The 12,413-nt window shown below is 43.6% G+C and overlaps 1 protein-coding gene across 4 annotated transcripts in view; it reads right to left on the bottom strand.

Annotated features, from left to right (window-relative positions):
- SLC35F4 (solute carrier family 35 member F4) overlaps positions 1-12,413 on the bottom strand; it is a 304,748-nt gene that overhangs the window by 85,780 nt on the left and 206,555 nt on the right. For 2 of the 4 annotated variants that reach the window (XM_075330919.1, XM_075330920.1), the window contains one exon: positions 5,302-5,493. The exons of the other annotated variants lie outside the window; for them this stretch is intronic. In XM_075330919.1, the coding sequence (XP_075187034.1) occupies positions 5,302-5,493 (192 nt within the window). The remainder of the gene's footprint in view (positions 1-5,301; positions 5,494-12,413) is intronic. 4 annotated transcript variants of the gene reach the window in all.

Genomic DNA, 12,413 nt, shown 5'->3' with positions numbered 1-12,413 from the left:
ACTTGCATTTACAAACACATTGAAAGAGTCAACATTCCTGGTATGATATAGGACCCCAATAGCTACTTCTTACAAGAATTTCATTTTGAAACAGAAAACTATACCAAATTTACATAGTATAAAACTAGATGAGCCCAGAATAAAGTGCTACTGCTATACTGGCTAAATGCAATGAAAGGCATGTACATCAGTTTTTTGTTTTTACATAATTTTAGTGCATTTCATTTAGTAAATCACAATAAGAATATCTCCAGAATATCATGAACCATGATGCCAAGTATCAGTCTCAACTAAATACAATTACCAGAACAATATACAGTACATTAGAACATTTTCTGAGTATGTATAAACTTTCTCTGCATCCTTCCACATACAATGTCATGCCCATCACGTTTCATTGGATTGCTCAGCAGAGTCTTTGGATTTGCTAAAAGAAACTTTCTTTCTGTAACTAGTAATGCAACATAAGGCCTTTTTCCCACGTACGTGCCTCCGGTACGTGTTTGGCAGTTTTCTCACGTACCGGAGACATGTACACACGTAAACCTTGATATTCCTATGGTTTTGGTCACACGTAAGTATTTGCGCACAGAACGTGTGTCCGTTCCGTACTTATGTGTGTCCGTGTGTTTCTCACGCAGACATGTCCGTTTTCTCTCCGGCATCACAGGTGTCACACGGAACGCAAACGTGTCACACGTAACACACACGGACCACACGGATGTGTTCCATGTGACACCCACCGGAGAGAAGACATGCGTCTGCGAGAAAAATTAAAAAAACTTTACTCACCTTCTCCAGCCCTCCTGTCTCTGCCGCTGCTGTCACTTGCTGCCGACCGCCGCTCATTATGCTCATTGAATATTCACTTCACTGCGGCCAGAAGCAGCAGCAGCGAGGAGTCGACAGGACCGGAGACCGAAGATCAGCACCACGGACAGCTACGCCAGGGACAGGTGACTAGAAAGTTCCCGTTCTCCGTGTGTTATCACGGATAACACATGGAGAACACACATAGCCCATAAACACGGCTCACGGAGGGCAAAACGCACCTCTGACACGTCCGTGAAAAACGTGCGTGGTTTTTCACGAACGTGCGAAAGAGGCCTAAAGCAGTATAGACTATCTCCTTTGCCACGTTAATGCACAGCAATGCTAATAGGATACCTAAAGCTGATGGGTCCTGCTAAATACTCTGCATTTGCGACTTAGACTTTACAAGTTATGCCTTTGATAACTATATATAGAAACAGGATGGCCCTACAACATGAAACAAAGACAAAACCATACAGGACAGTGTGTGCTTTATGAAAGCTGTTAATGGATGAATTGTAATTATGGGTAATGCCAATTAGAACTAAAGACCCTCCCTCAAGGAGCGATCGAGAAGCTGCATACAGACCCTTAAGCGGGCTTTACACACTACAACAAATCTAACGATGTGTCGGCAGGGTCACGTCGTAAGTGACGCACATCCAGCATCGTTAGTGTTGTTGTAGAGTGTGACAGCTACATGCGATTGCGATTGAACGTAAAACCGTTCATCGCATACACGTCGTTCATTTCCTTAAAATTGCACGTCGGGTTGTTCAATGTTATCGAGGTACCACACATCGCAGTGTGTGACACCCCGGGAACGATGAACAGATCTTACCTGCGTCCCGCGGCTCCCGCCGGCTATGCGGAAGGAAGGAGGTGGGCGGGATGTATACGACCCGCTCATCTCCGCCCCTCCGCTTCTATTGGCCGGCTGCCACGTGACGCCGAAGTCCCTCCCACTCCAGAAGTGGATGTTCGCCGTCCACATCAAGGTCGTATGGAAGGGTAAGTACGTGTGACGGGAAATAATCGTTTGTGCGACACGGTCAACAAATTGAACGTGCCGCACATACAATGGGGCGGGTACGATCGCATACGATATCATATGTTATATCGTAAGGTGTAAAACAGCCTTTACCTGTGTGTGTATAGTCCTGCTACCCAGGCTCATCAAAGCCTATAGTAATTATTTATTATTAAATCATCCATCTTCTAATAATAATAATGAGATAGCTCTGTAGATTCTATCACAGTCTATACACCAAAGCAATAGTGAGCTGCAGAAAACAGGAAATGATAAACCACTGTGTAAAAATAAAACTGCAAATAGTTTGATAATTTATTTTCAAAAGTAAAGAAAACCTCCAAAATTGTTAAAAGGGTCAGTCACTATCTCCAATTTTTTTTTACCATACCCTTCTGTATAGGAATGCATTTCAAATTATGCTTTCCAACATAGTAAAATAAAATATGCCCGTGAATACTGCCAAGCATGGAGTGGCATATACCAAAAGAGCACACTCTTGTCGTATGCGGGCTACACTGAGTCCTATGGATACATTCACTCTGAGCTTTCTCAGTATATTCACCAAATATACAGCACAAAACAGCGAACGGAGCCTTGATGACGCAAGTTCTGTTTCAATTTTATTTCTAACAAATCAAAAGATTGTAATTTTTCAAGTTACAAAACAACATAAAGCAATCACGGAGCCCGACCTTTAAAATTCACATACTGGATTATCTAAACCAACAAGAAACAATCTTCTACTAAGGCAAACAAACATAACACCAATGTGTTTCTTCCTTTGCAAGAGGATCATCATGAATTAATATTTAATGTCATTCACATTAAGCCAATATAATCAAGACAAGACTTTTGTTGTGAAAGATATTGGAATTTCAGCAAATTTCTAATTTTATGTGCATTGTAAAATTTTATATATCAGTGAAGTCTAATTGGTGATAAGCAAATCAATTCATACCGTAATAAAAAGAACCATAGTGGTGCCATGTTTCATTGAAAATAAGCCCTACAACGGAAATAAGCCCTAGCAGGAATATTCTGCCTTTTCAGAGTAAAGCGGGCTTTACACGCTGCGACATCGCTAGCGATAGCACCCGACCATGTCAGTGGCGCGTCACGGGGTGATCGCTGCCGTAGCAAACAATATCGCTACGGCAGCGTCACACGCAATTACCTGTTCTCCAACATCGCTGTGGCCGCCGAACAATCTCTCCTTTAAGGGGGAGGTTCGTTCGGCGTCACAGCAGCGTCACTAAGCGTTCGCCCAATAGAAGCAGAGGGGCTGAGATGAGCGGCCGGAACATCACGCCCACTTTCTTCCTTCCTCATTGCCGGCGGCCGCAGGTACGATGTTGTTCCTAGTTCCTGCTGTGTCACACATAGCGATGTGTGCTGCCGCAGGAACGACAAACAACCTGCGTTCCAAACGAGGAACAATTTTTTAAAAATAAACGACGTGTACACGACGAACGATTTGACACCTTTTGCGGTCATTACTGATCGCAAAAAGGTGTCACACACAACGACATCGCTAACGAGGCTGGATGTGCGTCACCAACACCGTGACCCCGACGATATCTTGTTAGCGATATCGTTGTGTGTAAATGGGCCTTTAGGCTTAAATATAAGCCCTACCCCGAAAAAAAGCCCTAGTTGAAGTGTCCATGCAACTAAGTTAAAGAATACTGTAGGACACTTCATTAAAGAAAGCAGACACCCCCAAAAGAAGGAAGACAGACCCCGGAATCATACTCACCAGACCAGGACAATGTGGAACGCGAGGACCTGCAGTGTAACGCATCAAGGACCTGCGGTAGAACACAAACACACACACACACACACATCCAGTGATACCATACTGCTCCAGTTAACTGAAAACACTGTGGAATGAGAAGACCTGCTGTGGAACGCATCGAGGACCTCACATTCACAGCGTCCCAGGTCCCCATCTGCCGGAAGCAGTGCGGTATCACTGGATGTGAGTGTGTATGTGTGTGTGTGTCTAACGTGCGTGCATTATGTGCGTGTGTAAGTGCCGTCCATCTGGAAGCAGGGGAGTGTCGCTGTGATATAGACCTGCAGGGAGTGCGCTGAGGAACTGGAAGCGACGCAGATGTCTGGGGTCTGGCAAGTATGCAAGTATGATTCTACTGGGGAAGGGAGTCTAAATTTTGAGGGGGGGTGTAAACTTACCCCTCCCCAACTGTGTTTCTCCCAAAATGACTGTTCCTTGAAAATAAGCCCTAGCACTTTTTTCGGGGCAAAAAAAATAAATTAGTGTCTTTTCGGGAAAATACAGTAGGTGACTCCGAATTGGGTTATTGCCTTTTGGTTTCTCAGGTTTTATAATTATGTCAAAGCTCAGTCCCAGGGGAGGTCCTCTTGTACTCTGGTGGACCACTCCAACACTGATAAACCCAAATCTTGAGTCTGTTCACATTATGCTCCGTAAGCTACATTAAAGAAGACAAGTTCAATGAAATGTATCAGGCTGATAATAGTGGAAGGTTTTGCATTCAGAATACAATCTTTTTTGAGAATTGGTAGTTTGATACCATTTACAGAAGCACTCAAGCTTACATTGATTGGCATAGACATCTTGGTCATTGGTGGCTACGCTGCTTATTTGCTAGAGACTAAGCAGTTCATTGTCCTTCTTCCTTATGGCTCATGTTGGACTACTCGCTTCTGGCATCACATTATGTTCTATCACATTTTTATTTTTTGAAGTAGAAGTGAAACTTATAAATGGGATATGTAACCCAGTTGAAGTCTTGGAAGTTCTATTTAAAGCCATTGCTCGGCTCTACACTCATTTCTTTACTGATAATTAAATATATTCAGAATTCCTAGATTCCTTTCCAGTGTTTTTATCTCAGCAGAACATAAAACTGAATTAGAAAGTACCCTAGAGAAACCTGCTTGCAGAGCGTTTTTTTTTCTTTTAACACTGTAGCCTAAGAATTTCGTAGATGTAATTTTCTAAAGTCCCTGAGTAGGCTTAGCCTTCACCCTGCTGATGTCCATGAGAAGTGGATAACATCACGGCCTTCAAAAGTAAAAACATCTGCCTGTGAAAGTGGCTCAATGGAATTTTTTGTATAAAAAGTGGAAAGAACATGACGTATAAAAAGGTAATATTCTGTAGTATAAAAAAAATATATCAACAAATCTCTTAGTAAGTAATTTGATTTCTCATTTTTTTTAGACAGTCAATTCTTTGACATTTTAATGGTTCCTTCTTAAGATAAGTCAAGTAGTGCTTCCCAGTCCCTCAAACAATATTTTATAGTATTTGATGTTGGACTTAAATAGAATCTTTATCTTCCGACTGCATTAAAAAGATGAAGAATACTGGTAAGGAGATAAATAAGAAGGCAACGAGGACACCAATTCCTTCTGTAATAACACAAGAATCACAGTCAAAATGCCAGTATTGCTAGGACGAGTCATACCTGAACCACTCTGGACCAAGTTGGATCTGCTGCACTCAAACCTTTGAAGAGGACTTCTACTTTCCATCTCAAACATGGGAGAAGAAGATTCTTCCGTTGAAGACATATGACACAACTTCTTTCTTGTGCTACTACATGAATTCGAGTATGTGATTCCGGACAGACACCGTGAAACGGATGAGTGTGAAGTATCTGAGAAGAAAGAGTTGGAATGAATTTTGTCCAGCAGTTTATGAACATTCTTCATTTTTTTAACAATCCTCTTATAAACATTGTCTTGAAAACATCAACCCCCAACATGAAGAATAATAATTTTTATGGAATCTTGTTTCATTCATGCTACTGAAAAATGTAAATAAGTAGATTTTTTTATTTTTCAAATGGTCCTTTATTCCGAGGTGTCTACTGGACATCTGCATAGACTTCATGTTTACTCATGTTGGAGATATTTTTCTTCATAGACTTGGTAGCATATTAGGAAGATATCCAGCCTCTATCTGTACCAGAATGGGAACTGTACTGTCCATGCTTCCGGTTGTTTAAGAATAAAATCCATGGAAGGAGACCACGAGGTGAAAAGAATAATGCAATTCTACATCTCTACAGCAGATGCAAGTTTGGTTTGGACTCTTCATAGTCTTCTTTCTTCGAACATCATACATTATTTGGATAAGGATTATGTACATCCTTGGTTGTAGTCTGTCCTACAGCCCGAGAGGCAAGAAAATTCAAGTTGGGAAGCATAATACATGTATGTTAAGATTTTGCTAATAATATCTCTTTGCCTTGCCTACCGAGTTCGACTTTGGTTGTCCAAAAATCTGTTTGCTTTTTAACTCATCCACATAGTACATTGAAAGGTAAAATTGTTACAGGGGAAACTATTTTACTTTTGTATGGGATGGGAAAGATTTTTTTTTACCTCGAAGTAAAACTAGGTATAGTGGGCCAAGAAATTTTGTCTTGCCTTCCTGTAGGTCTAAGAAACGTGAAACTTGATGAACTTAAGTAGCTGTGTAACTATTCAACTACATATGTTAATTCAGTTCAATATTTGCTGATGATAAAAACTCTAAAGTGAGGAATGCAGAGACTAATATAATATTACAGAGGGATGCAGTTTTAATGGTGATGAATGCAAGGTTAAACACTTGAGATAAGTAAAATATTAAAACTACAGTATGTTATAAATAAAAGTGAGTAAATCGATACTGGAAGGAGAACTGGTAGATCGTCAACTTATCTTGAGTAGAGCTGAGCATACCCTTAGAAGTTCGGTTTGGCGGGTTCAGCCAGACTTTTGATAAAGTTCGGTTTGGGACCTGGACTTGGCCTGAACCCCAATGGAAGTCACTAATTGGGCAGTTCAGATCTCCATCCACATGCAGCCAGCCATAAACAGATCGCTTCCGGGGGCGGGTGGACGGGGATTTTGCATTTTTCTTTGTTTGGTGCACACTAGATCCGATTACGCTGATGTTACCCCCAGTGCGAGTCAAACACCGCAAGCAGCTTGCACTGGGTTGAGCATCGAGCGTACCTGAGTGCAGCGATGCTCACGTGAGTGGTTCGGTACGAGCACCAAACCTTGGGTTGGCTCATCTCTAATCTTGATCTATCTGTCCCAGATCGCTTTTTCCAAAGTAAATTATTGAATGTATAAAAAGAGGCATAGATGATCTTAACAAGAACAACCTTTTGTCTCTCAAGAAATTAATAATGAAATCAAAACTAAATATTATGTACATATTTTGATCAGTTGTGTATAAGAAAGATAGAACATAACTTGACCTACGGCAGAGGACTAGATCAAAGTAGTTAAAAAGTTATTTCCAAAATATTATGTTATCCCCTTTGCATACTATAGAGCATAACTTACTGATTACTGGGGGTCTGATTACGGAGATCCTCGTGATCTCGATATACAGTGTATCGAACCTGGGATACAGGCTCTGTAGAGCCCCATATGGAATGGAGCAACTAAGGTGTGCACGCTCAGCATCTGCTCCATTAATTGTCTAATGGGGTTTGCCCTCTGCTTTCTCTTATAGTCTGATAGACAATGAATGGAATTGAGGATGAGCAAGCACAACTATGGTCCATAAAAAATTGCAACCTCCAGAGTCTGGTTTTCAAGTTCCAGATCTTCAATTTTGGGATCAAAGGGGATCCCAGCTGTCGGATCCCCAGCATTCAATAAGTTATCCCTTAAGAGTAAAGGTTAACTTAATATATTGTGAATACCTCTTTAAGGGAATAAGTGGACTGCACTAACAAGAAAGATTACCTTACGGCCCATTCCCATGATCAGTGTGCATTTTGGACGCATCTTGTTTTTGCTGCCTTCAAAACATTGTGTTGTAGAGTACAAGCACAGTGGATAGGATTTATAGAAATCTCATGGCCACTGGGCTCCGTAAATTGACATGGGGTGTGACTTTCTGAGCCTCAGCATGTCAATGTAGTATTCTCAGCGGGAGAACACAACGAAAATATATTGTATCTATAAGGCTAGTTTCACACTTGCGTTGAACGGCTTCCGTTGCATTGCGTTGCGTGATGGATGCAGCGGATCGTACAAAACAACGGAATCAGCTTTTTTTTTTACAGTTACCGGCGGCAGACTATTGTGAACAATCAGCTGATCACCCGGCTGCCGGCCGCTCAGCTAATCGCTCACAGAAGCCTGTCACTGGGTGATCAGCTGATCGCTCACAGCAGCCGGTCGCCGAGTGATCAGCTGATCGCTCACAGCAGCCGGTCGCCGGGTGATCAGCTGATCGTTTGGCCGCCGACAATGTGGGCGGGGGGCGGGGTTGATGGAGCCGAGCGGGGCCATGGCGCTGAGGACAGGTGAGTGTCTGTGCACGTGTGTGTGCGCGCGTGTACGCCTGCGTGTGTAAATACGGAGTGGAGTGCGGGAGGGGGCGGAGCCAAGAGGGGACGTGTCGGCCTCCCTGCACACGTAGCCAGGGTAAATATCGGGTAACTAAGCAAAGCACTTTGCTTGGATACCCGATATTTACCTTTGTTACCAGCGTACACCACTTAGCACTGGCTGCTTGCACACGTTGCCAGGGTAAATATCGGGTAACTAGGCAAAGCACTTTGCTTGGTTACTCGATGTGTACCCTTGTTACGGGTGCAGGTAGCCAGAGAGAGCATGCGCAGTGAAATACTAAGGATTCCGCTGCTCAAAAAAACGTTACATGCTGCGTTCCTTCCTCCCGGCGGAAGCAACGCTGCGTCGGCCAGCGGAAGCAACGCAGGTACTTTTGGCACAATAAGTCTATGGGAAACAGCGGAATCTGTTAACGGATTCCGCTGTTTTCCAAAAGGGCGGATTGTGATGGAAGAAAAACAACGCAAGTGTGAAAGTACCCTAATCCTGATCATGAGCACAGATTAGCTCGTTCTCCCACACAGGACACTAGTGTCTCCAGAAAAGAAAACATGCTGTGCCCAGACCGCTGGCACTCCTGATCGTGTGCACATGCCCTTACTTGGAGTATTAAATTTGGAGTAACCACATCTTAGAAATGATCCCAAGTTGGAGCAACATGTTAGGTTATATGTAACAGGTGTGTCACGGTTAACAGACAGCCCTATGGTGTCTGGCTGCAGAAGGTCGCTGCGTTTGGCTGCACAAACTGCTTCTTGATATACCATTCTTTCTTCCTTGGTGTGAATGGCGCTCTATGTATTTTTCCCTTTAGGGTTAACTGTTTCCCTTTTGGATACTGAGGATTTCTTGGCAGTTTATGTGAAAATTCTTATCCCCACTCCCTTTTTCTATTTATATCTGCATTTCCCCTTGTTTGTTGTTGGTGATAAAGTTTACTTCTCAGCTGCCCAGATTGCAAGTAAAGATGAAGTTCAGTGCGGAGGGCACATTTGAACCTTAGATAAGGTTCGGTTTGCGACTCTGACTTGAACCAAACCTCAATGGAAGTCAGTAATTGGGCAGTTTGCGGCTCTGCCCACATGCAGCCAGCCATAAGCAGAACACTTCGGGGCGAGGGTGGGTAGGGATTTTTCAATTTATTTATTTGTTTTGTTTGTGCCTGCACATTACATCTGATCACACTGATTCAACCCCAAATGTGTGCCGTTCAAACACCGCACGCGGCTTGCACAGGGCTGAGCATCAATCATACCCAAGCACAGCGCTGCTCATTTAAGTGATTTGCACACGTAACTCACTCAAACGTCGAACCCGAGCCTTGTTTTTTTGTAAGTCAGTTTCCGAACCCAAACTTCAGTTTTGCTCATCTCTAATTGCAAGGCTTGAAATATACTGTTGTAATATGTTGTCGTATGTTGCTGTCATTCTCCCAAGTCATCTTGCAGTTAAGTTGTCTGTTTGCATTCCCCTAATGTTTTTAGGTCTTAGTGGAGTTGACTAGTGCTCATCTTGTCTTTCACAACCTAAGGCCTATTTCAGGGTTAGCCAGGTGCTGAACCTATCTAGAGACGTAACGGGAGCCAGGGGCAAGCGGTAGGTTGTACCAGGAGGGAACTATCTTCCCCCCTTCCCTGGAGACAGGGTTTCCTCCCTCCCATCCCTGTCAGCACTCGTCTGGTATTCCCCCATGCCTAGCATGACATTATAGGTTGTACTCAATGAATTGGAGTCTTCTTTCAATTTTAAAGCTATGAAACTATCTAATTATACTAATGAACTGTTCAGATCTAAAGGAAGAGCCCGGACTGCTGACCCGAAGGGGCTTAAGGGAGGGCTACATGACTAGGAGGGATGCCAGGCCATAGGGTTAATAAGGGGTTAATGGAGAAAGTCAGTTTGGGCGCGAAATTTGGGGGTGGTGCTAAGGGGCAGTTAGGATCAGGGGTCAGTTTGATTGGTCAGGGGGTGGTGGCTATAGGGGGTAGTATATAGGGCAGGTCAGAGGGGGGGTGGGTCATTCCTACCTGGACGGTGACTGGAATCGTTCCCGCCCGCCCGCCCTAATTGTGGATTCGACATCGATGAAGAAAAGAAGGAAGATCGTATTTGTCGCAGCGGCGGAAAGGAGGGGGGTGTCTGAAGGTGGGGGTTTGCACAGAGGAGAGGACGGAACCCAGTGCCGGAGCGGGTTACCTCTAGCGGTGCAATTGTTTGGTAAACGGGTCCTTGCTGGGTTGAGTCTCAGCGGGACATAGTGGGGGCAACATCTGGCTTGGGCTCTCGAGTCGGTGTGTTGCGGCTGAGGGTCAGGAGACGGGCTGATGTTGCAAAGAACATTTTGGTTAACCTTCAGGTACCCCCCCCTTCCTTTTTCGGGTTCTTCAATGAAGAGTTGTATTGTTACATGGCTGATGTTTATGTTATGAATAAATGGGACTGCTGTGGCCTTTATATTCCAACGTCACACAGTGTTTGTGTTTATTTTAGATAAGAACCCTAAGGGGTAGGGGGTTGTTGGGGAAGGTCAAAGGCCTTCAGTCAGACATTCCGGAGTCATGATCTTCTTAAACCTAAGCCTGCAACCATGACTAGCAGTCACTCTGTCTAGAAGACGTTTTCCCTATCGTCATAGATGGGGCTTCTTTACTGTTAGAGCAGTAAGACTATAAAACCACTTGTCACACCATGTTATGATGGCTGATTCATAAATAAAGTTAAAAGGGGTCTCAATACTTTTTATGCATTATAACAAGTTAAATATTTTAGATTTCAGGATATGGACCAACATTTGTCACACTGGCAAAAGACAATTGACAACTGCAATACATAGTGCTTTTCTTACTTTCTGCGGATCATCCTTGCAGGATAATAAGTTGTATGCAATTAGCCTAATTGTTTTCCATCTTTACAATGTTCCTGAGTTACTATCATTTGTATTTTTTCCCTCAATTTTAGAAAATAGTATTAAAAGGGAACCTGTCACCACTTTTTTGGACTATAAGCTGCGGCCACCACCCCCGGGCTCTTATATACAGCATTCTAACATGCTGTATATAAGAGCCCAAAACAAGAATGCCGCGGGGACACCATCACATGTTTCTCAACGCTTGCTTAAAACTAGCCAGGTCTTTCACCGGGAAGAAATAACCACGGGAAGGGCAGTCTGTGAGTGTAGTGTGTCGAGGGTTTTACTGACATGTGGAGGTGACAATGTTTGGAGATTGTATTGTGGATTGTGAGAAATTAGAGTCTGTAAAGGCATTTTAGGACACTGAAAATATTTTTTTCTAGGTATGAACGGTTTTAAAGCTTTAAATGATGGTATGATCACCATTCAGGAACCACACAGATCAATTTATTTAAGTATCAGAACAACTCCTTTAATGAAATTTATAGAAAAGTAAGGGTGGACACATCCACACATACTTCATAGCGGCCATGTGGTGTACTTTTGGTAGGAGCTTTGTCTGACATTATTTTCCCGCATTTGCAGCCTTTTCTTCTTTCCACAAACTGTCCTCCTATATCATGCAACTGTCACGGGTGTGTCAAGTGTGACAGACAGTCATGTGGTGTCTGGCCATAGAAGTTCACAGCGTTTGGCTGTGCAGAATGCTCCCTGACTTTCCATTGTTCTGCTGTCAGTATTCATTGGTATAGGAGCTTTCCTGCTTTATTCATCTCTCTCCCTTTTGGACCCAGCAGGAGCTCGACTTCCACCCAGCTGATGATTAGTAGTATTCTCTTGGTGTTTAAACACCCCTTCCTTCCTTTACAATGTGCTGGTGATATTTTCAGTTCCTTCAAGCCGAGGTTGCAAGCAGGTGGCTTGTACTCCTCTGTGGTATCGTTACTGAAAGCTTTGCTGAACTTCTACCGGAGTCTTCTGATGATAAGTAGTTCATGATTTTTCCCCTGTGTGTTTCCCTTGTGTCTTCTATAGTTGTTTAGTGGGGTTGACGATTGTTACGTCACCGCCGGAGTCTGCACCAGCGACTTCTGCTCCGATCGCCAGGCGACGTCGTGTTCCTGCCGTGGATGGTGCTGGTGATGGATGGGAGATGAGTCGATGCCAGCGGCACCGGTGGGTGCAGGCTCCGATCATCCACTGGGCTGGGTTATCTTGGGATCTGCAGTACCACTGGCTGACTGTGGGAGGCATGTGTCTTCCAGCTGAAGTTGCCAGCATTCAGTTACAGCCAATGGG

This window comes from Anomaloglossus baeobatrachus, chromosome 12, assembly GCF_048569485.1.
Source record: "Anomaloglossus baeobatrachus isolate aAnoBae1 chromosome 12, aAnoBae1.hap1, whole genome shotgun sequence".
Lineage (NCBI taxonomy): Eukaryota > Metazoa > Chordata > Amphibia > Anura > Aromobatidae > Anomaloglossus > Anomaloglossus baeobatrachus.
Note: the sequence above shows the minus strand (reverse complement) of the source record. Positions and strands in the feature narration are given on the sequence as shown.